At 36.0% G+C, this 24,438-nt stretch overlaps 1 protein-coding gene across 5 annotated transcripts in view; it reads right to left on the minus strand.

Moving 5' to 3' along the window:
* LOC117408793 (band 4.1-like protein 4A) overlaps window positions 1-22,195 on the minus strand; it is an 82,986-nt gene extending 60,791 nt beyond the window's left edge. For 3 of the 5 annotated variants that reach the window (XM_058991791.1, XM_058991810.1, XM_058991783.1), the window contains exons 1-2: window positions 21,662-22,195; window positions 20,990-21,331 (exon numbers count right to left, since the gene is read on the minus strand). In XM_058991791.1, the coding sequence (XP_058847774.1) occupies window positions 20,990-21,088 (99 nt within the window). In that variant the 5' untranslated portion in view covers window positions 21,089-21,331; window positions 21,662-22,195. The remainder of the gene's footprint in view (window positions 1-20,989; window positions 21,332-21,661) is intronic. The other 2 variants (XM_058991788.1, XM_058991800.1) reach the window with 2 other exon arrangements.
* Window positions 22,196-24,438: the final 2,243 nt, after the last annotated feature.

A 24,438-nucleotide genomic window follows, 5' to 3' on the forward strand; every position in this document is an offset into this window, starting at 1 on the left:
TCTGTCTGTAAAAATTTTTATTTCAAAACAAAACAGATAAACAAATGGTCTCAGCATCACATCCTAAACTGAGTCATTACAATGCTCTGGCTAGCATTATACACATTATACAAAGGGAGCTCTTTCAGAAACAAAAGTACAAACTTCCAGGTAAGCCTGACTGAGCCCTATTCATATAGTTGTGGAAGGGTAAGTCTGAGGGCTGCTATTAATAAGGATTTCATTTTTTTCTCTTGTTACTGACATGCATTTATGGTGATACCTCATTCTTGCAGGGTGATTTGTAATCACACTGGCTGCATGTTTGATTACATTTATGAGTTTCTGTGGGTGCAGGCATATCGGTATGCATTGTGTGTCTGCCAGAATTAGGATGCTTGCTTTCCAAAAACAATATACCAACAGTACAAACTAAAAAAAAAAACAGTTCTTATATATTGTAGAAGTGGTATTCAAAGCTGTGCCCATAGGCCAATCTTTGCCAGTAAGACCACAGCCTTGTGCCTACTACGGCAGCTAACCTAATTTGTAATACTGCAGTACAGATGTATATGTAGTGGAACTAAAGTCTTGTTTGTCCTGCTTCTAAAACAAAAATAAAGACAAAAAACAGTCCCATAAAAAAGCTACCTGGCTCACATTCATTGATTTATGACATTCATTTTTTTTTTTTAATTCACTCTCCAAAGCTTAGTTAAAGCTGATTTCCTGCACCCACATGAGTTGCAATTAAACTGACTCCCACCGCCCCTTGATGCTGACATAGAAGCTTCATCACTGGCACTGGCTGATGGTTGTAATTACATCAAGTTTCCTTCAACTGTACACCAGAAGAAAAATAGTTTTATATCTAGGCTTTCCAGCTGCGATCAGGGATATTGATTGTATTCATACTTCAGCGTGGGTTCCATCTGGAGGCAACAACACTGCCCACTCAATACTGATCTAGCCTATAGTATGTTAATTTATGAGCCAAGCCAACTACATCTAAAAGTAGTCATATTGTGCACCATCAACTACAGACTAACCACACACTAATTTTGTAAGAATCAACTACCAAAACTTTAATACTGGATATTTTATAAACAATACCTTTTATTTAACCTTTTTTATATATTATTATTAAAAGACCTATATGGCCGAGGTAAGTGACTGATTGTGATGTCACTATTTTGAATTTACTTTGCAGTTGAATTGACTTCAGAGATGTATCTCAAATACGATTTTTCAAAAGGAGGTGACGTCAACTGTACTGATATTAAGAATAAACTACAGTAAAACCTCAATGTAATATGGTTGATGAATGGACTTCCTTTGTGATCGCGGCATACAGTGGGTGAAACATTCTGATGGTTGAAAAATCCTTATCAATCTATAATAAGCATTATATGTGCACCTGGTTTCCTTGATGGTGCTGATAGTTAGATGCCTAAAGCTTACAATAAAAAACAAATATTTTTTAAACGCTTCTAATGAAGTGCAATTTTCAACTTTCATCCTGTAGGCTAAATCATACTTCGGCTGTAGGAGGGATAACCCTCTAATTTAAAATATATTTACAGTCTCCACAGTTTGAACATCAAACTGGGTCTCTTTTCAGGTTTTAATACAGATATAGCTGAAGGCTTTCTGACCACAAGAAGTCATCAATTAATAATACAGGGATGTGGAATGGCAAGTCTGACAACTACTCAAATACAAAGACAATGATATTACACCTGGTATATTAAGCCAGTCTGAGCAATCTTTGGTTAAATCCCTTGTATGAAGCGCACTTTATTATTATTATTATTATTTCTTAGCAGACGCCCTTATCCAGGGCGACTTACAATTGTTACAAGATTTCACATTATACAGATATCACATTATTTTAATACAATTACCCATTTATACAGTTGGGTTTTTACTGGAGCAATTTAGGTAAAGTACCTTGCTCAAGGGTACAACAGCAGTGTCCCCCACTGGGGATTGAACCCATAACCCTCCGGTCAAGAGTCCAGAGCCCTAACCACTACTCCACACTGCTGCACTTCTTGTATACCACAATCCTCTTGTCTAAAGCACAGTTCTTTATTACTAACCTAGCAAAAACACTACACTGCATGCTTTGAAATACTTTAATTTGAACAAAAATGGCATAATCTAACAGTCATTTACTCAGTCATTTTGTCATTGGATTTGAATGACTGCAAGATGCCAAATTAGATCCGGTAAAAATTGTTATTCACCATGTAATATTGAATAGGAAATAGGTAACTAAGAAACTGAGAATCAATTTGCAAATAGGAATTTATATTTTATTGAAAACCATCCTAATGCAGTAGCATTTACTTTCTAACTCGACTGTACATTCTTAAATGCTTTAAAGGTGAGCCACTGCAGAAAACAAAGCTGGACATGTCTAGAGTAAAATCCGTTCAGTATAAGAACAAGTCTTGCATTGCTAAATAATAATGGAATTGTAGTGTCTGCCTACAGGGATCATTCGAGGTGGATAAGACATTAAAGCAGGTATGTAGTGTGGCAGGGCAGGGGCCCTGCAAGTGTAAATATATGCATTTTGTGGCAGGGACAGGGTTAAAGCCTCCCTGCCAGCCTAAGTGTTTAATTTGTGTTCATCGTTTAATTATTAATTGGTAATTGTTTTATTGTTTTGGCAGTTGGCCTCATTATTATTAAATTAGAGCCAGCTGTCTATACCTGTGTCTCTGGGGCATATAAACCCCAGAGTTAATTCATTCTGGGCTGATGAAAACAGGCTAAGGGAGAAACAGCCCTGTTCAGCGAGGCTGAAGGTGCAACAGCTGAACAAAGAAAAAAAAAAAAGAAGGTACTGTGTGTTTTTATATCTTATGCCAGGTAAACAGCTTAGCTGTCCTGCACATTAGTCAGGGAACCTGCATAAATGTATAGTAAGTGCTCGGAAGAGCTAGGTGGTTTTTTTATTTTATTATTATTTTGTTGTTTAAAATAAGTGTGCAAATAAAGTGCGGAAAAATCAAGTTTCAGTTTCTGGGTCACATTTATAGGGGCATGAACCCGAAATAAGGGCCATCTTGGTCACAGTAGATAACAACATTGTAAACAAGCTTAATCTTACACTCCAGCAGGAAGATTGAACATTTTAAGTACACTGCCTTAAACTGGTTATGTGGTCAATATAGAATGCCAAAATACACATGGCATTATGGAACACGTTGTTGACAAAGTGTTCCACATGGGGCGGTCTGATTTACAAAACTGCTTGCTAGTTTTTAAAAGCAAAACAAACATTTGCTTACATTTTAAAACTTTCCACCACCTAGGAGACCTTTTCACACCTGTCTAAAGCCTTAAGCTAAAGTATGTTGTTAAATGTTAAACATGCATTAGCTAGATAGTATCAGAACAAATTCCCAAATGCTAATTCACTCTCTGCCAAACCACTCTGGTTCACTTTTGCACCTCCTGTGTCAGTCTTTTGCTGATTTACATAATCTGGCAGTAAGAAATGATCCTGATACAGAATGTGTTCAAGGAGAATGCGTATTGTTACAGCAGAGTGGAAATCCTAAATCTGACCGTGGCAGGGCAGACGTCCTACTGCTATAAATGGTGTGTGGGGAATGTAAGGCTGGCAGGGATGGGGTTAAATCTGTCCCTGTCAGCAATCACAGGTGTGGCCATTCATCAATTAGAGAATTTATGCAAATTGGGGAGTGGCCACATGTATAAAAGGAACCAGAAAGTCATTGTTTGGAGGAGTTTGTGCTGTAATTTTTATTTTGGCTGTTTTGTTTGTTAATTTTGTTTTAATAAAGTGTGCAACAGTGCTTTAAAACTGAAGTATTCTGTCTCTGGGTCTATTTCTAGCCAGTAGTCATTCTGGGCTGAGACGCTACCCTGTCACACTGACTAACAATTTTTGGTTGTCAAAAAGGTCTGTCGGACCAGAATGGTTGTATTTATTTTATTTTTTTTCCTAGTTTTTTTTTTATTTTATTTTTTTATAATGTATAAAAGTTCCACAAATCAGCGTTACAAGGGTAAACACCATTTTATCTTTATCCTTCAGTATGTCTTAGATTTCCTGGAATCAGACCCCCCCCCCCCCCCCCCCCTCCATTCTCAATGTCACCAGTGCTTCATTTTGAAAAGACAGCAGAGACTGGAACTGCTTTCCTGGGATGGCAGTGCTTTTCATTCTTTGTTCTACAGCTCTCCAGCTTCAGTGCTGCTTCTCTAAGTAGCTTGCTTGTAGACTCTCATTCTATCCCCTATTGACCACAGCCTTTGTGGGAAAAAATAGAATAAAAAAATGTAGAACTTCAGAACCTGATACTAGCAGTTTAAAGACCTACAGTACCACCACTGGCTGCTAAATGTTCAGGGATTTTCTTCTTTGGTGTTTGACTTATTTAAAAAAGGGGATCTTGGAAATTAACTACCAATTTCTAAAAGGTAGGTTAGATTCTAAGCTTTATAGTGACCCCCTTTATTAAGCCTTTTTTAGATGTCTGGTGATGTTAGTTGTATAGTTTATTGGTGATTAATCCACCCAGGAGGTAATGGAAGTGTATGCTTCAATGTTAGGGTACAGACAGAAATTACGAGTCTAATCAAAAAGGAAAATATATTTGAAAGACCGTGAAACGCTTGCAGTATGACCTTTGTTTGAGACACTGATAAAATTAAATTAATTGTGCACTTACCATGCTCAATCCTGGAAGAGGAGCAGAATTCTGATAATGCAGTAGTAACACTCAATGCCGCCAATGTATTTTCGGTCCTTAAAACTCCATTGCCATTAGTGCCAGAAACATGGTTCGGTGCTTTTACTGGTTCCCCCCCCCCCCCCGACATTCTTTGTGGATTATCAGAAGACAGATTTTTGCTCTTTTTGAAGGCTTCCACCAAATGTATCTGCTTCTGTTTGCTCATTACACCACTAAATAAAGGAGATTACATGCGAGTCCACATTATGAAGCTGAAATTCTGCAAACCAATAGTATGCACAGTGCGTAACGTGCATACGGCTGCAGGCGCCAATGTTTCCATTTAACCCAATTAAAACCATGTGGCTGTGCAAAGGTGGCCATCTCGGTTACAGGCTGTTCCCCCCCCCCCCCACTCCTGAGACAAGATGGCTGCCAGACACAAAACACACATTCTAATGTGCAGGGCCTCTGCCCTGTCACAATGCCTACTGACCAAGAATGATTTGACGACAATCTAAAAGATCCTAAACATCCAGACAGAGTGGGTGATGGCCATGGAAAAGCTTGGAAGACAAGAATATAGAAACATATCTTACTTAGTCAAACAAAGATTATTATTGTGTTATTTGTTTAATCATTCTGATTAAGTGTATCATGTTTAAATGGTAATACTAAACAATACTTTTGAGATGACAATATAAAGAAAATAATTAATTGTTATCATCTACAATAAATACACCCAATGTTTAATTTTTAAACTATTATTGTGTTATTATATACTGTTATTTTAATGGCTTCAGAGTTGGTATGGCATCAGTGGATTTGAAGAAAAAAAAACCTCCTAGTTTTTCAAATCTGCAAATCTGGTAACCTAATTAAATGGAGAGTGTGAGAAACTAAAGCTCTGATATAAATTTCGTCAAACACCAAAATTCAAGCCGAACAACTGGAAAAACTCACAAAAATAGTGAAATATATTGTCTTTTCTCAAATTGCCTAGAGTAGGAGAACAGTGCAGTGTTACGTAACAGAATATTGCACTATTCTCCTACTGCACGTCATTCAACACATGTATTAATTAAATTAGAGAAGTGCTCCCCCGTTCCCCCTGCTTTCTTCCACAGCAGTATATAAGAATCTAAACCATGCTGTTAAAAAATTGAGCAATACTTCAACAGCTGCCATCTTTCAAGATACCTTGCAGGATATTGTAAACATCTGGTTCACAGACCATATAAACAAGCCGAGTGCACTTGCAAACTGTGAACACAAACTAACTCAGTCTGAAAAAAAAAAAATTTGAAAAGGACCAAAAAAACGAACTTTATAGCTTGCATCCATACAAACTCTGTCCCTTTGCTTGCTGATACGTGTGAACAGCAAGCACATTGATACATTGTTTCAAACGAACCAGACGAGTCTGTTTGAAACGGACCCAGTGCGAATACAGCCAATTCAATTGTACTATATTAGAATGGAATCAAACTTCAAATAGTTTTTCAAATCAACCTTAAATAGACTCAATTTGTTCTATTGAGTTTTGTTGTAAATTATAATATTAATTTGTATATTGAAGGTTCAAAATTAATAATTAAAAATGAAACCATTATTTTGGTCCCCATAAATTGGCAGTGTCTTGTAGCTTACAAAAATGTTCACCTCTGGATAGGGGATGCATTAAATTAGTGATACCACATTAACTAAAGTGAAAACGAAAAGTTCTGTTACAAAAACTTAGTTCTGTGTCAAAACATGCCGTTTCCTAAGGATCTTAAATGTCAAAATATATTATATTCTGTAACCCGATCTATATCCAAGTGCAAGACAGACTATAACATTTTTCATATGTAATATACTGTATATATATTTTGCCTGTTTAATCATACTTGGCACCAAATAAAAAAAATGTAAAAATCTGCACATCAGAGAGAAGTTCCTCTCTCTGGACGCATTCTAATAATTTTTATATTAACTACATCATAATTATTTCTCTTTTAAACACTTTTGTCTTGACCCCAAACATAAATGAAACATTAAAAACAAAATGTCATCCATAGTTTCTATTCAGTACTCCAGAATCCCTAGTAATGGTTGCTTTTATCATGGAGTTAATATTCAATACACATATCCCGCACCACATCCACAGCATGGAGAACAGAATCCCATTACAATTCGCAATAGTTACTTGACAAAAGACATGACAAGAGGATCCCAAGACACCATGAAACTCCCAGCTTACAAAAGAGTCTTGGGGAAAAAAAAGAATATACAGCTATACAGCCCTTCATAGGGGTAGTAACCGAGGTTTTAAAAACCATTGTGTTACTTTTTTCTTACTTTTCATTTGCACAATGTATTATCAGTGGTCCCCTTTTTCTTCAGAAGAGTTTTTTTTTCTTTTCTCGTTCTTTACACTTCCATTTGTAATGTGCAGATATCTTGGGGAACAGGCTATAAATAAAAAGTTCCTGCTGCTTTCTGGTACTTATTGACTTTATTTGTTCAAACTGCAATAGTCTAGTGGAAATCAGACTTATCTACATCAAAGATACCAGACCGCAGTTTGTATTGGGGGGGGATGGGGATAAAAATGTATACCTTTATCTCTTATGATTTTAAGAGTGTTGCATCAAAGACAGAGCAGGCCATGTGTTAGCTGCTTTAGAAGTATAGTTAATAATGACAGGTTCTGATGGGGACATGATTTATAATACTCAAATGTCAACACAAAAGTGAATATAATAGAAAATAGTGTGCTTGTTTACTAATAATTCCTAAAAGATGCAGAAAACAATAGTTCTAGGAATCTATAATATAGGATCTGCATTCACACATAGTCTAGGATCTAAAGAGTGTCTGAAAATGATCAGTTGTCCATCATCAAGGGATTGCTACAAAACAAGATAATGATCATAAATGATTGGCGATGTAGGCCTACTGTAATTTAAAAAATCTCTTCCTGAGTGTACAGCTCTGGCCAAAAGTTTTGTATCACCTCGAATTCTAGGATTGAGACACAAGTAAAAAAAAAAAAAAAAAAAAAAAAAAACGATCTGAACGTAATTTAGAATTTTTATTTAACATCATATAATCAAAGAAACTACAAAATGATATTGCAAAGCCATAACAGCAGTACAGTATTTCATGTTAGATTTCGAAATGTCACATTTGTCTACTTTTTGTCAGTTTTTTCGTTATGTATATGGAAAACTACAAAGCGGTATGTAATTCAATATTGTTAGTTAACGTAACATTATTTAGCAAGTTTCATTTGACTATGTAGCAAAATGCGTTAATTCTATAGGCTGACGCAAAACTTTTGGCCATAGCTGTATGTCATGTTGCATATTATTTCCTTATACCTTTTCCACTCAATAGAACCTTGCTTCTCTGGCTCAGTTCAATCTGGTGCAGTGTTGTGACAGGATTTGATAATGCACTGAAGACTGTTTTGACAACTGCCATGCATTGACAGTGAAACAATTAAATCATGTAGAAACATATGCAGTTTGCCTCACTCATACACGAGAGAAATGTGAGACTTATGAAATCACTATAAAACATAAAATAGCAGATAAAAGTGATTCAGAAACAGTAAAGATAATGGACACTTTCACTACTCTGACCATTAAACTTCCCATTAAACCATCCCCCTTTAGGGCAGCTCTGTATATACTGTACTGTATTGCCAACCACAGCCTTTGGATCTTGTTTATGTGTGAACGGGATTACTTTTTACAGAGGAAAGGGCAGTTTTCCCTCCAGGAAGAATAATAATGAAAGGGAAATTAGCACAAGATGTCCTCATTGTTTTACACACATCCGCTTTCTGATCAGGTCAATAGGCAAGTCCAAGAAAGAGGCTGCAGAGGAACAATGCAAAATGTGTGCGTGCATAATGGATTTGATTATAGCAAGAAGTTAATGGCATATTAAAACCGATAATTGGCTTGGAAGAAAACAAAGCACGGGTGGTGATTATGAGAAGCAGACAATACAGTAGTACTTAGGTTCGTGTTTTAAATGCATTATTTACCTACAGTAAATGATTTATAATTCCCAATTTCTAGTTAAGCTTTTTCTAACATAACCAGTGTTTAAATCAAATGCCAATTCTATTTTATTTGCATACAGTACGTTTTTGGCTAGCAGGAACGTAGTTATTCTAAGCATAGTTTACTCATGAATTAAGAAGAGGACATAATAAATCTAATGATGACTTATCACATGGAAAATGTAGTATGAAGTTATTCCCTGTATTATAAAATATTGGACAGATGCAGAAACATACCAGTTGTAGCTTACATACTGGCATGGTGTGTGGTCATACCTGATAACCAGTGAAGCCCCATCAACGTCATGTCAAAATGTAAATTTCAAAATGACTGGAAAAAAAACACTGCAGTGACAGAAAATTATTTTTAATCTTTATATTTTGGGGGATTTTCAGCTTAAACGTTACAAAGTTCCACTGGAGAATACTTGGGAATTATACAATTTACAAGGAAGCCATTATTATACCAGAACTCACAGACAAGTACAAAAATAGGTTTTGCCAAATTTACTGATCCTTTATAGAAAAAGGGTTTCAATGTATGCAATGCTTGAAAAACTCCCTAGCAACAGACAACTTGCATTCCTTCAACTCCACTAATCCCTTTAACTGCAGTTTCAGTTAGTTGTTTTCTAACTTTTGCACTGACACAATTAACATGCTTACCTATCCCCAACTTACGCAATCGTTCCGTTCCGGAAAGCCTTGCGTAACCCGAATTTTACGCAAGTCGGAAACGTATATATCAATATATATCGGATACGTATATCAAACTTCTTTCGCTTACGAACTGGTCCTGCACTCTTGCTATCACTTGGTCGCTTTGCAGTCATGATTTGAATGAAATCATAGGGTGAAATAACAGAAATACAGTATCACTGAAATAACACGATGCCGCGAGTATCTGATCTGAAACAATAAGAACACGAGACTGAGAGGCTGTGAGAGCACAAAGCCTTCCCTTGTAGGAGATGCTAATGCTTTATTCCTCCGCACACCGCACTACTTTGCATTTCCGTACGCTAAGCAATATTTTCTGCAACTCGAAATTTTTATTTATGCCTTAAGGAACTTTTTGTGTAAGTCGGGTCTTGCGTAACCCGGGGAGCGTCTGTAATAGGGCATTGAGACCCCATTATCTAGTCACGAAAAAACCCACAGGAGTAACGTGAATAATAACACATATAAAACCATTGAAATTAAGGGTAATATGATTAAACGACACCTGGGGTAAGGCGTAAACATCACAAACAGTTAACATACAAATAAACACATTTACAAAAAATGTAAAGCATAATAATATAATTACATGGAAGCCATTGCATTAATAAAGCATCTTATCAAAGAATGTGAAAAATAATTGATTGTGACTGTGAGCGAAAAAGAACTGAACTGTTAGTTCTGGAATCTCTGATGTGGTGCACGAACAAAGCCAGTGACTAAATCAATTAATAATGCTACAGCACATCAACACTAAAGCCAGTGTTCTGCCAGTGTTAGCCCACAGCATTACTGTAAGTCCTGGGTACATAACCAAATACAGTAGTACCCACGACCTTTAACCTTCCTCAAACATTCCATTCTTACAGCCTATTTACACTTTGGGAAGAAATACCTTGCTGTCAGTCTGCTAAGGGCAACTTTGGGTCACTGACATAAAGGTGCAATAGCTCACCTCTGCTTGCACATTACATGGTTCAGTACTGTAAATAAAACAAAGCTTGGCTAGGAAGGGTTTTGGTTACTCCACAGTGTATAGAGATTTGCTTCAGAAGGAACAGTTTTTTTTTTTTTTTCAAACTGTTATACTGTATGTCTGCCCAGGTACAATTTAAAGAATTACATACATATGTGACTATTAAATTACCTCATTTCTAGTTATCTATCAGGCAGGTAATTATTTGTCATGTCCTATACATATTTTTTTATATTAACACTATTATAATTGTAGTTAATACATTCAGGGCCCTATTTTTAAGCAAGTGCAAAAATGAAGACACATTTTGTGAGAGGGATAAAATATTTGAAATGGTATTAAACTCAATGCTCTTTTTGTAAAAGAATGCCTTACAAATGACAGCCCTTTTCCTGCTGAGGAAGATCTCCTCCTGAATACATTTACAAAGTGTTCTAGAATGTGAAGGTTTTATGGTGTTGCAAGGGGAAATCCTGAAAGATGTGCTCATTTCCTTTATATTGAAAGAGTGATTAATGTGCAAGAGACATAAAATACGTAATGCTTGGAAAAGCAAACGTTGGAATAAGTATTCACAATACTCAATATTCCTAATATTGCTGAATAAGGAATTATCAGTGCATAGTATCTGATGAATGTTGCTGAACCCTTTAATACACTTCAATAAACACCAATGTTCTGTTGTGATATGGACACATTTAAAAAGGGTTAAGATCTTAAAGAGTTCAGAAAGAAATAGCTGCTGCATCTCACAATGCGACAGAGCTGCTCTCAGGTTGAACCTCTGATTTTCACTTCAGTTGGCCATGTGCCTAAAGCAACCCCTTCTCTTTAAACACAGGACCTATACACTTGCAGTCTCCATGAAGGAAAACAATTAACAACTTATAGGTTTGTCTAATTTGACAAAGCAAACAAAGCTAAAAAAAATGAAGCAAACAAGTCTCAAAACAATTTAAAGATCAAACTTGGGGTTACCTTGTTTATTGCCAAATGTTCATCCACATTAATGACCAAACAACTTGGAAAAAGTGAATGTCTCAAAGTTTCATGTGTTTTAAATGAAAGGATTGTGTGTTAACATTTTTTGCTTTTTTTTTTGTTAAAGCAGGGTAGGATTCCTTCTGTTAGCATTTAGTTCACGTACTGTACATAACAGAAACAAATATAATCTTGAATGCCATCACACCTGGAAAATATATAATTAATCACAGTAAAAATAATGAAACAGAAGTCTTTAATGATTATTTCTCCAGGCAAATAGAAAATCCCACATCAAAGTATTGAACATGCATTAAATCGCACGTAAATTTGCAATGAACATTCCTTAATGGTATCATTTCACCCACAAACACTTAATGCTTCAGAACATCCCCATTTAATTTACATTAATGGATTATTTCTAATCACTCTTAATTTTTAAAAAACAGTATTTAGTATTGATTGTTAACCCTTATTTGAAGGCTCAATTGAATGGCACAGTATTTGCCCTTGTGTGCTGGCCAGTGATACTTGCATCTAACAAAGGTTTGACCTGCTTATAAACTTTTCTTTGGCGAGTTAAAGGTGACCTTTTGAGTGAGACAGACAAATAGATTTTCATTATACCATGAAAATGTGAAAAAAATAAGATAAAAATGGTGACAGGAAAACAGATGTAGCCTTTGCTGAAACTGTTTTTATTATCATAAATTATTTCTGAAATTCGAGTAAAGAAGTGTAAGCAATTATGGGTTGCAGGAAAAATATACAAACACTTTAGGGGTGAGAAATGTCCCACTATTGTTTGTCAGCTGCATGTTTGTGTTATTTTGTCAACATGAGGGTTTTATAATCTGAAAATCCCACAGTTTTAGAGAACCTTCAAAGGAACCACTGTCCCTATTTCTAGTTCACAGAAGTTTAAAATAGTGCATCTCTCAATAATAGTGTCAACAATGTTGCTATTTTGTTGTGGCAAATTCTAGATACAACATTGAAAAGAATTCATTGAACCAGATTTCACAAAGGCCATTGGAGAGAATGCTGTAAATATTGACTAAGCCAGAGGTCTTCCTAATTATATCAATGAGCCAAACCAGTTCCAGCCCACTCCTTGTATTTATTTTGTAAAATGCACAGGTGTCATTTAGGGATCAGACTAGGAATTTTTCCTGCTAGCCAAATATTTAGCTATGGTACTTTCCACCTACTCTCCATTGCATTTTGCATAAATTGTAGGAGTTAATAATAAATGGAGTTACTCTAGGGACAGAAAATAAATGTAAACATTATGCTTAATGTAAAGAAATAGGAGTGTTAACAATCTAAAATGTTCAAGCTTATGATTTAGTTACTAAATCCTTTATCAATATGTACATTTTCAATTGGGGACATGTGAATAATTTATGTTGCCTGGCCAGAAATCTACCCGCCAAAATGCAGTTTGTTTAGTGATGTTGGCTTTTAATTATTAGCTCATTAAAGTGAACTCCTTTTGCATAAACTGCAGAATGATCTTAATCTCTGTGATGATAGGGGTTTAGTTTTGTAAAGCTACCTCTATGTTCTTACCCTTTCTAATATAATTTTGACTGTTGTGGGATTCATAAAACCTTCATATAGGCTCCATAACATCTGTATAACTGTGCATTATCCTTCGTAATCTCTTTGAAAATCAACATATCATGAATATCAGTATTCAAAAGATGTCTTCATAACATATGCTACCAAACAATGTACTGTTATTGAAGTGCAGCCATCAACAATCAATGCAATTACTGAGATCTATTAAATAACATACTGTTGTAGCATTATAGTAAAAACTGTTATAACTCATTTGACAAAACTGTTATGAATTATGTATATATGTAGTTATACAGTGTTATGCTGCCTTTACGAAGGGGTTACCACCAACATACACATGGCAGTGTACATAAATAACATGTGTTTGAAATATGTTGCACACAATGTATATTAATTTATCAAATATTTGGTTTACAGTGCATCATTGGTTTTATTAATGGCTATTTGCCAAGCACTGTGAAAATAAGAAATGCAGATCAATATATTAATATATCAATATATATGGAACGCCAGAAAAACTGGAACAAGGTAAGGGGCACTGAAAATTCAGGGTGTGGGGCTCAGCAGCATCAAGTGTCCCTAGGGATTCATTTTATTGAAGTTCTGTGTTTGAAAGGGAGCTTCTTTCTATAAATTTGCTTGCATAATCACATAGTAACAAAAAATGTTTCTCTCTGCATACAAAATCAGTCTGTTTTTATTTTGCAGCTACACAGCGCTTCCTCCAGTTTCACTTGACGAAAATGCAGCCTAAACAAAGCGAAGAGACGAGCTACTGTAACAGTTAAACAGTAACACCATTAAACAGTTTTAGATACTGCACTTCTCTTTAAATATGCGATCTTTAGTTGTTTTTGTGCATTTTCATTTGCAAGTGAACTGTGACATTAGGGCCTTATCCAGCACGATATTCTGCAATTTTGAATACTGGCTTTGGATACTGTTTTAATTCTGGAAACTGTTGTTGTTTTTTTTAATCTTTTGCTAAATTGCATTACCTTTTGCGTTGTACACATTAGATTTTGCTGTTGGGTCGTTAACAGGGAATTTTACATACTGCTACAATTTGTACCGGATTTTAAAGTATGTACCGTACTACAGTCCACGTGTCATCTCTTTTGGCAAGTGATATTTGCAGAATCATATTGTTCTGAATTGAAATACTTCTTCTGTTGAAAATATTCTTCTTCTTCTTCTTCTTCTTCTTCTTCTTCTTCTTCTTCTTCTTCTTCTTCTTATTTATTAGCAGACGCCCTTAGCCAGGGCGACTTACAATTGTTGCAAGATATCACATTATTCACATTATTCACATTATACAGATATCACATTATTATTATTTTTTTACATAAAATTACCATTTATACAGTTGGGTTTTTACTGGAGCAATCTAGGTAAAGTACCTTGCTCAAGGGTACAGCAGCAGTGTCCCCCACCTGGGATTGAACCCACGACCCTCCAGTCAAGAGCCCAGAGCCCTAACCACTACTCCAGTGCTATAGTACTGTACTAACAAAACCAATACAGTACATCAAAATGGAAGCTTACTTATTTTAAAACACAGTCCTTTCAAATATGTATTTTGGATATTGTATCTTTTTTGTGTTTCCTGAAAAACAGACAAGAGTTGGAATGTGCCAAAATGAAATAATCAGATATGCGTCACACACGTTTAACCGTCACTGAAGTCAAAATTTTATAGGGTTGGATATGTGAGAGCTGACTGTATATATGAAAATTGAATTGGAAGCTAATTATTCTTTCAGCATTACCTTTTCAGGTCTAGCAGTTACTGCATCTACAGGAGAGATATTTCAGAAGTCTCAATATAATAGCTATTGGCCATTTGTTAATGTGTTTCATTCACAACATCACAACTCTGTAAAAGTCTAAGCTTATCTGCCCTGTTGGTTGTTGTGCCAACACAAGGTGGAGGAGAAAAACAAACAAACTGTCAATTAAATAAAATATTCAGGCTTTAATTTATTGTATTTTTATCTGGCCTAAACAGAACTGATGCCTGCACAACTCCACAAGGTACAGACTGGTCCATCTGTTCCTGTTATCATTAACAATTAAAATGGAATGGGCCACCTGATCTTTCCAACAGCCTTTTGTGCAGAGAAAAGAACTGCAGGAGGTTAATGTCACAGGGAAACATGCTTGTTTCAGCAATGCAGCAGCAGACAGTAGACAGAGGGAAGAGGTCACTACTGTTTGCAGGAAAGGGTCACAACGACTTTTGGCGAACAGAGGAGAAAGAAGCTTTTATGTTACCTGGTGCAGGACCTGAAGCCTAAGACACATATAATAGTTAATGCCTGGCATGTAGTTATTCAACAAAGATTAAGAACACCTTCCCAGTGGCTCAGTGCATTGCCGTTGTGTGCTGTTATGAGCCTCTGCATCCAGGCGTGGCTAGCTGGCACCGTCATATACCCCTTGCATGTTCAATCACCAGTAATTTTAAATACATTATTGAAGACTGGTTAACTATAATAGTCACAGTTACTTTCAATGTAAAAAATATTCTTAACCTTGTCACACTAAATAGAATGCTACCCCTCAGACACGGACAGTGTCACTGTAAAAATTGCAATTTTACATTGAACTATTAAAGTCACATGACATTAAAATATTTATATTACCTAAGAGAAAAAAAAACCCTATAGATTTAGATATAGATTTTGGACGGGATTTTATAAATTGAGGATGGTTGAGGGTTGTTAATCAGCAACAGCACAGTCAAATATATAATCAATGATATTGTTACTGTACACTTACTGTGATCATTGTTTTCTGAAAGAGACAGCAGAAAAAAATCAGGGACTGCAAACCTCCATAAAGAAGGAAACATTATTAAAGAGGGCCCACTTAGTAGGATACATATCGTTACAACTTTCATTTTAACAGGTCTGTATGTTTATGTTGAGAGCTCTCACTATTTGTACAGAAAGACTATAAAAAAACAAGGGGCACTGAAAAGGTTAAACAATGTAACAGAGTGAGGTCTCATTTGGTTCAATCAATAACTATGGGCTTGCCATGCTCAGGTCACTACCAGTAAAAAGGAACCCTCAATTTCTCAATTTCTTTTTTTACAAATTAACCAAATTTTCCATAAGGAACAATGTGTACTCTGTTAAATGCTTTCTTTTAAATACACATTACAAGACTGACCAGACCTTGACATCACTGAATAACATTGTGATGACAAACAGGTAATTATTCTTGTGCGAGACAACAAGAAGTTACTGTTTACATTGTTTGATTTGTTAACATACAAAGTCACCTGAATGTCAAGGAAACCACAACAGAAAGCAGACAGTTAATGCAGAATTGCACATAATTCTCTGTCGTTGAAACAGCACATCAATTCAATGTGTTTTTTTTTATTTCTCTCTACAATCCTGATACCAGCAACATTTAATGTAATCCATTCATACATTCATTCTCTGTCTTCAGAAACAAAATAGCTGACAAATCACTTGCAAGTGTCAGTAGGGTTCTGGTGATATTTTATCATCATCAGGCAGCAGCTAGCAGGCTTAAATATATATAATCAGTGTATCCGGCAAATATGTCCTGATCTAATTGTCCCCTATGTTGAAAATCCAAAAGAAGCTCATATTGAAAGTAAATGCCTGTCGGAGGCTGGATTCCAAGTTAACTCTTTGCTTTCTACAAAGCACAACAGAATATTGTGGTTAAGATTTCATTGTTTCAACCATTGTATTACAAGAATTACTATCTACCATTGCTATAGAGAACACCATGGAAACCCTACTTGTTTGTTTTTTTAAAAGCAGAAATTGCAATGTGGTTGAGATTAACTAAATCATGCAATCGTAACCACACAAAAAAAAAAAAAAATGATGGTCATCTACAGTAAGCTATTTTTAATTGAATTCTCATCAAACTTAAATAATGAGATCTTTATATAGAGGGTATTCACTCTGAATCACTTTTAAAAGCAACTGTGGTAAAACCTTCACAATGGCCACAAGACAGCCTTAGTACTGTAGATAGAGTAGTTGTTATGCTGCCCATCACTCAAGTTATATAACATTGTTGGTATTGCAACAGTACTACACGGAAGTGCAGCACTACTGGAAAAATTAAATAAATCAGTGCGCCCTCGCGACGTGTCAGATAATACCTCCTGTGTATGCCTACCTCAGTGAACCACCCACACCCCTCCCACAAGTACACTGTCAATTTCTTAACAAAAAAAAAATGTTGATGAAGGGAATACCATGAAGTGGCTGAGTTACACAGCCGTTTGTGATGTCTCAGTTTTGAATGAACTTTTCAGTTGAATGGTCTTTCGAGAGGTGCCTTGGGTATGATTTTTGAAAGCAGGTGAGGTCAATGAATAGGTTTCTCTGTGATGTGTTGTGGAATACAGAAGGCTCAACGTGTGCTATGATTGGCTGAAAGATCCAGAGCACACTATCATAACCAATACATCACACATCCCTCAAGACAGACTGCTCTTTGGACACTTCCCTAGAAACCCTTTCTGTTGGTAACTGTTTTGCGTTGGTTACTGCTAGCAGCATCTTTCCTTGTCTGCTTATTTTGTTCCTGTGTTGTTGAGCGTCCTTTCAGCATCCAGCTTCTCTTGGGAATGCTGTAGGCAGATTCATAATTGTGTACTCTACTGTGTCTCTAGGACTACACTAAAGGTTGTATTAAGGAGACTTGGAAGCTGTTATCATCACCCTAGGGGAATTTGTAGGGTCATTTTGAATTTTCCTGTTACCATGATCACTTCTAAGTGGCTGCCTGAATGTGTGTTGATTTAAGTAAAAAAAAAAAAAAATGTCTGACTGGTGCAGTTGACATACTATAGTGTAATAATCTACAGAGTATTTGAAGAGTAGTGCACAGTTCAATAGCTCCAGGAACTGTCTCACCAATTATTCAGCTAGTTCGACCACAAGGAAGGATATATTTCCAGTGAAAACCAGTAAAGTTGGTAAAAAAAAATGGTCACTTGTGTGTGGTATTTTAGTGTGGTCCTGAATAGGTCTTGCTAACAACAGAGTTCTGTATATAAAAAAAAAGATATATATTTATTAAAAAGTGTTATTGGCTTCCATACAGCTAAGGTTGAATATCAACATCCTCAATTAAAGAACACTGACAGGAAAAACTAAATGTTGTCATTTTTGTTTTCTTTACCCAAATAACTTCTGCTTTACATAGATTATTATTTATTTATTTATTTAGCAGACGCCTTTATCCAAGGCGACTTACAGAGACTAGGGTGTGTGAACTATGCATCAGCTGCAGAGTCACTTACAACTACGTCTCACCCGAAAGACAGAGCACAAGGAGGTTAAGTGACTTGATCAGGGTCACACAATGAGTCAGTGGCTGAGGTGGGATTTAAACCGGGGAGCTCCTAGTTACAAGCCCCTTTTCTTTAACCACTGGACCACTCAGCCTCCTATAACCACATTATCCCCACCATAGAATATCAGTCAACATCTGCACCAAGTCGATCAGCTCAGCATGTGAAAATAAAAAGTAGATTTTTTTTCTTAAATTTGCAGATCTGCATTCAAACCATATATGTGTGATGCATGGTTAAGAGCTAATCTTATTAAAACAGTTACCAGTAATTCATTTTTGTCTCTGTGTCATAGTGTTTTCACTAAATTAATTTGGCACACATCAGGGAAGATAGTGTCACTGTATTCACAATTCCCTGCAGAGTCTTGAATAGCTGGGCTCATCTGCAAAGCACTCTTTATACATTACAGACCAATTTCAGATATATGATAGTCATTTTAAAAGAAGATCAATTTATATAGAGGTGAAAAGGTGAATTTTTGTTTTAATTGTGTACATACAGAATGCTGTACCAATTCTATATTTCTTGTCTACAATAACAAAAAAATCCACACATAGCAATAATGCTCACAGCCCAGTACTGGCTACACCTAATACATATTTTTAACATATTCTTTTATAAAAAGTGTTATCAGAAATCTGCTATTTACTGACTTGTGTTTAACACATATTTTTAATACAATACTGTGCTGCAATTGATAACTGATACATAGGACTACATACAATAGTTTTCTTATCTATAAGCCCTCCAGTAGTGTTTAAACAGAGGCCCGACTGGTAAATTGAACCAGAAATGTGTTCACACTGGAATGTTTAATTAAGCAGTTGGTGCCACTATAATCAATCAAAGATATACAATCAATCACTGCTTTTTCGGTTAAGCAGTTTAAAAAGAGCTGCTAAATGACATGATCGAATTACTCTCTCTGTAGTTTTGCCAGATTTGGTTCCATAGGACTGTTTATGTTATATTTTAATATTCTGACTAGAAGCATGAAAAGACCTATAATCTTTCACCAGTAATAAACTATCATCAAAGAACACACTTCTTGAATAAATTACAAGTCTTTGCTGTTTTTGTTAAGCTCTCCAGGGTTCATGGAAATCGCTATACTTGTTTTTACACTGTACTGCATTGTACTGTATTGTCGACATCATTAGTTTTATAGTTTTATATTTTTTCACAAGTTCACAATGCTATTTACTGACACAAAATGCTGTGTACTTACAAAGAACCATGGTTCATGTACAGTTGTTCACTAACTAGACACAAAACAATTACACTGCTTGTATTTAGATTTTGCTCTAAGGGGCTTATGATGCAATAATTTAGCTTTTTGTGCACTCTTTTTCAAAAAGTATACCTTGGTGCTAGTCAGGTTTTTTGCTGTAGGGAATTAGGAACAGCGGTTCCCCCTTCATTGATACCTGCTTGCCCCCAAGTCATGTCACCTTTTAGGGGACTGGTGATTGCCCTTTTTCACCAGAGGGTAGGAGACACTTGATGTGTTACCTAGACATGGACATGTTGTTGATGCTGAATCACGGGATGCTTTAAAACTGAAGGTAACAAAGTTTTGAGATCAAGCATCAACTCAGAACCGGGCAAGCACTGATGAGCCAAATGGCCTTCTCTTGTTCATAAATATATTATGTTATGTTCTTATGTTATACTAATAACATTTAAAAGGAATCATACATAGTGCTGATATTTTCAGCAATTATATATATATATATATATATATATATATATATATATATATATATATATATATATATATATATATATATGCGTGTGCACTGATATCGGTGTATTTAAAAAAGCAATTGCTGTACAAAGGATAATTAATGCAAATTGCCTGACCTCACATCTGATGATCAAACTACATCTGTCTCCTTCTGCTAGATTTACAGCCAGTGTTGATATAAAATGGCCAGATTGCACTTTTATAGCAGCAGTGCGCATGAAATTGCATTGCTAAAACATTACAACGATCAAAAGATAATCTGACAGCAATGTTTAAGATTAATAGGCACATTACATGTTACACTATATAATATATCTGTAGCCAGTGGTGCTGAATGGTAGCAGCTTGAGGACCAGAATCCCTAATTAATGTGAAAAACTAAATAACAAACAACTATCAGAGCTGAGAGCACCACAGGACCTCTAAAGAATGTATACTGGGGCTTTATCAAACAACCACCATAGACTCTGTACAAGCATCATTCAATAATGCATTCAAAAACATGTTATAGAAATGTAACAAAATATTGTAAATAAATACATTAGCAAATAATAAAATTGATGTAAAAGTGAATATGAAACACGCATATATACGTTTCTGATATGTTATTTTGCAACATTAAATTAGGGCACTTGTTCAGATCTTTAATAAGTGATAACGTTACCCCATAAACGCTATTTCGTAATATGGTTCATGACACATTAATGTTCTAGGGGTTTCGTGAGGGTGTAACAGTAAACAGCAAGCTAAATCAAAAAGGATGAGCTTTTATTCAGCAATGTAAAATAGGAAATCCCGATAGAGCCCGTCAGGAAAAGACCCTTCGACTGAACTGACAGGTGCCTGAACTAGGATGTCAGTATATTCTTACCTTTATCCCCTGCTGTTGGGTGGTTAATGTCAACTTGGTTTCATCCAAAAGTAGAACTTCACAGTAAAACTCCTCTTGAGCAGCACAGAAACAACCCATCCCGGCTTAGTTCCGGGGTTTAAAGATCCAAACGAGTAGAAGCAGCACCTTACAGAAATATAAATATTTCCGATCCAGTGAATCACGGAAGGTTGCGTAACAGATGTGCTTTAATCGATATAATGTGTTTTAAAAAATAAAATACTAATAAAAAAAAATAAAAAAAATCCAGCAATTAAATAAGAAATAATTCAATATCCCCCTCTTCGTGTGTATCTCACTCTCTAAATTCTTCGACCAAATCTGTAAAATACACGATAAACAAACTTTTAACACACCATTTTTATATTACCCTGTAAATGTAATACAGTATGTTGAACACATAAAGTAATATTACGAAATTAAGCTAATACTAGTTTCAAATCTATGATATTTAGAGGTACATATGAGGAAACCACATAATGTAGGTGCACGTAAATTCTGGGGTGCATAAAAAAACACAGAACCGATATACTAATTTTGCTTTTATTTTTTTTCATTCGTTTTATAAACATGCAGCTATATTAAACCTACGTGAACAAAGTGCATGCTGCTTACAACAATGCAGTATTAACAACTATTGCTTTGTCTTACCTTATCGTTCTGAAATCCCAAAGGTCTTTGTTTTGGCTGTGCGGTGAATGTGTTTTTTCACCCTTTATTTTTGTAGGAGGGTATTGAAAAACAAACCAAGTTTGCTTTGACTTTAGCTTCAAATGTAATAAATAGAACGTCATTACAAAAGAAAATGCATTATTGTTCCCCTTGGGTTTTCCTTCTTTTTTTTTATAGGGGTTAAGCTCACATCAAGACCGTGACTGCGGTCTCCTGGTGTGGTCTGGGGCTATTATTACTTCTTACATCTGTGATGAGTTTCTCAGAAACAGTGTGATGTCCTCAAGTCATATAAGCACATGTGTTCTCGTTCTAATTTATCCCCGAGGTTCGGTATCGGAACTCTTTTCTTGACATTTTTCTTTATGTAGTCTTTCAGGCGTGTGTGTATATTTTGATCCACGATTCTTTATCCCAGTGTAAGTGTTTGTTTCGGTCCAGGTGATACAGTTTCCTTGTCCTTTTGGAAGTATGAACATGTAACAGTGCTCCCGTATTTCTGCCAATCTGCTGCTCTGTAGCTGTGTCCGTCTCCCTGGTGACGGCAACCCCCCCCCCCCTCCCCCCCCCTAGTGACTCCGCCTTCAAGACTATCCACCTAAGGCGAGGCAAACGGGGACGATACGCTTCTGCCATCTGTCGGGGAGAAGAAAAAGAAGAAATGAAATCACCTTTTTTTTTTTTTTTTTAACGCTTGTCCAGGATGTCCAATGGCTTTGATACAGGTATCGCTGCAGGCGGTACGCGCCCCATCTCATGCATCTAGTCTAATGGATCCCAGCTCACGCAGTTGCGCGCGCACACTAACTCCAGTCCCTACAAAGACGCAATGGGATAGGCGTAACATTGTAAAAACGAAACTTACAAACCGTGCTGTTGTATCTAAACCAAGTAGACAAGAGGAGCGTGAGACAAGCAGGGTAATTTTAATTCAGTCCCATGTGTTGAATAATGCACATGAGTATTAATACAATAGTTTTGAACGACCTAAAATGCCAAATTTGAAAAACGAATTGAGGTCTCCCGTTTCCACCAGGACTCCCGTTTGTCGTTTAAAAAAATCTATTAAAAAAAAATCTCTCAGTCAAGGGACCTTGACAGATATGCAGTGTATATATAACAGTGTGGAGTAGTGGTTAGAGCTTTGCACTCTTGACCGGAGGGTTGTGGGTTCAATCCTGGTGGAGGCCACTGCTGCTGTACCCTTGAGCAATTTATCTACCCACCTGTAGAAATGGGTAATTGTATGTAAAAATAATGTGATGTCTTGTAACAATTGTAAGTCGCCCTGGATAAGGGCATCTACTAAAAAATAAATTTTATATATATATATATATATAGTAACACTGAACGTGCTGTGGGAGGTTAGTTCAGAGGCGGTGACAGTGAAATAATGATACAGACAACGTTTGAGGTTGAAAGGGACTTAAAAGTACTGTTTATTGCTCTTTTATGAACCCCTAAAAACTCCCCCAAAAAAATAAATAAATAAAAATCGAATAGTGCCGCTATTTCCCCTAATATAGCCCAACCGGGCTTGGTCATTGGTCAACTAAGGTTTCTCCTAATTAGCATGCTAGCCCCCCAATCCCCAACTAAATATACTCCCACCCAATCCCAGCTGTACACAGTCGGCACCCACGCACCAATCATACCTTACTAATATACTACACAGTACAAGGCATCTAACTATGTGGTTATCCCTCGATCCCTCTCCCGCCCCCACTTGAGTCCGAATCAGTCTTTGATAGCCGCCCCACCGCTACATTCTATATATATAGGGCAGCAGTGTGGAGTAATGGTTAGGGCTCTGGACTCTTGACCGGAGGGTCGTGGGTTCAATCCCAGCTGGAGGACGCCGCTGCTGCTGTACCCTTGAGCAAGGTACTTTACCTAGATTGCTCCAGTAAAAACCCAACTGTATAAATGGGTAATTGTATAAAAAAAAATATAAATAAATAATGTGATATCTGTATAATGTGAAATAATGTATAATGTGATGTCTTGTAACAATTGTAAGTCGCCCTGGATAAGGGCGTCTGCTAAGAAGTAAATAATAAATAATAATAATATATATCAATTATGTGCGGCATAGAAAATCTGTACAACCAAAAATATAAATGAGTAACAATAAAATAAACATAAATGTGTTTTTAAAAATGCATAACAGCAGACAGTATTTGTACTTTCCATTGGAAACTATGTTGTTCTCTGATTTATTGACTTTCATAGATTTCTTAAATTACTTAATTCGCCAAATTTGTACCTGCCGTTTGCTAAGACGAACGAGTTCAATAACCTTTACAAGAGCTGTAGTAGATGTTTTTAACCAGCAATATTTATAACAACACATTGGTAAATGACAGTTTTGCAGATAGAGGGTGTAAGGTGTGGGGAGGGGGATGGACGTAGAAAGCTAACACGAGGCTCAGGATGAGGGATGGGAGATGGTAGAAAAGCAACCATTACAAAAAAAGTCTAGATCTTGGTATTGTGTCTTTAACTTATTATTCCTGTTATTCTTATTGTTTGGTTTATTTTCTGCTCAGATATAAGCTGAAGATTCACTTTGCTAAACAGTACATCAGAAGTTACCTAAAGTAATTCAGACTTTAATTATTAATTGTATTTTTTTGGTTTCTTATTTATATTGTTTTGGTTATACAGTTGCGCATACAACTACACTTTCTTTTCATATATTTAATATGTATGTGTATATGTCATTTGACTCATCTTTGGTTGCTATTTATAAAGTC

This window comes from Acipenser ruthenus, chromosome 2 (genome assembly GCF_902713425.1).
Source record: "Acipenser ruthenus chromosome 2, fAciRut3.2 maternal haplotype, whole genome shotgun sequence".
Taxonomy (NCBI): domain Eukaryota; kingdom Metazoa; phylum Chordata; class Actinopteri; order Acipenseriformes; family Acipenseridae; genus Acipenser; species Acipenser ruthenus.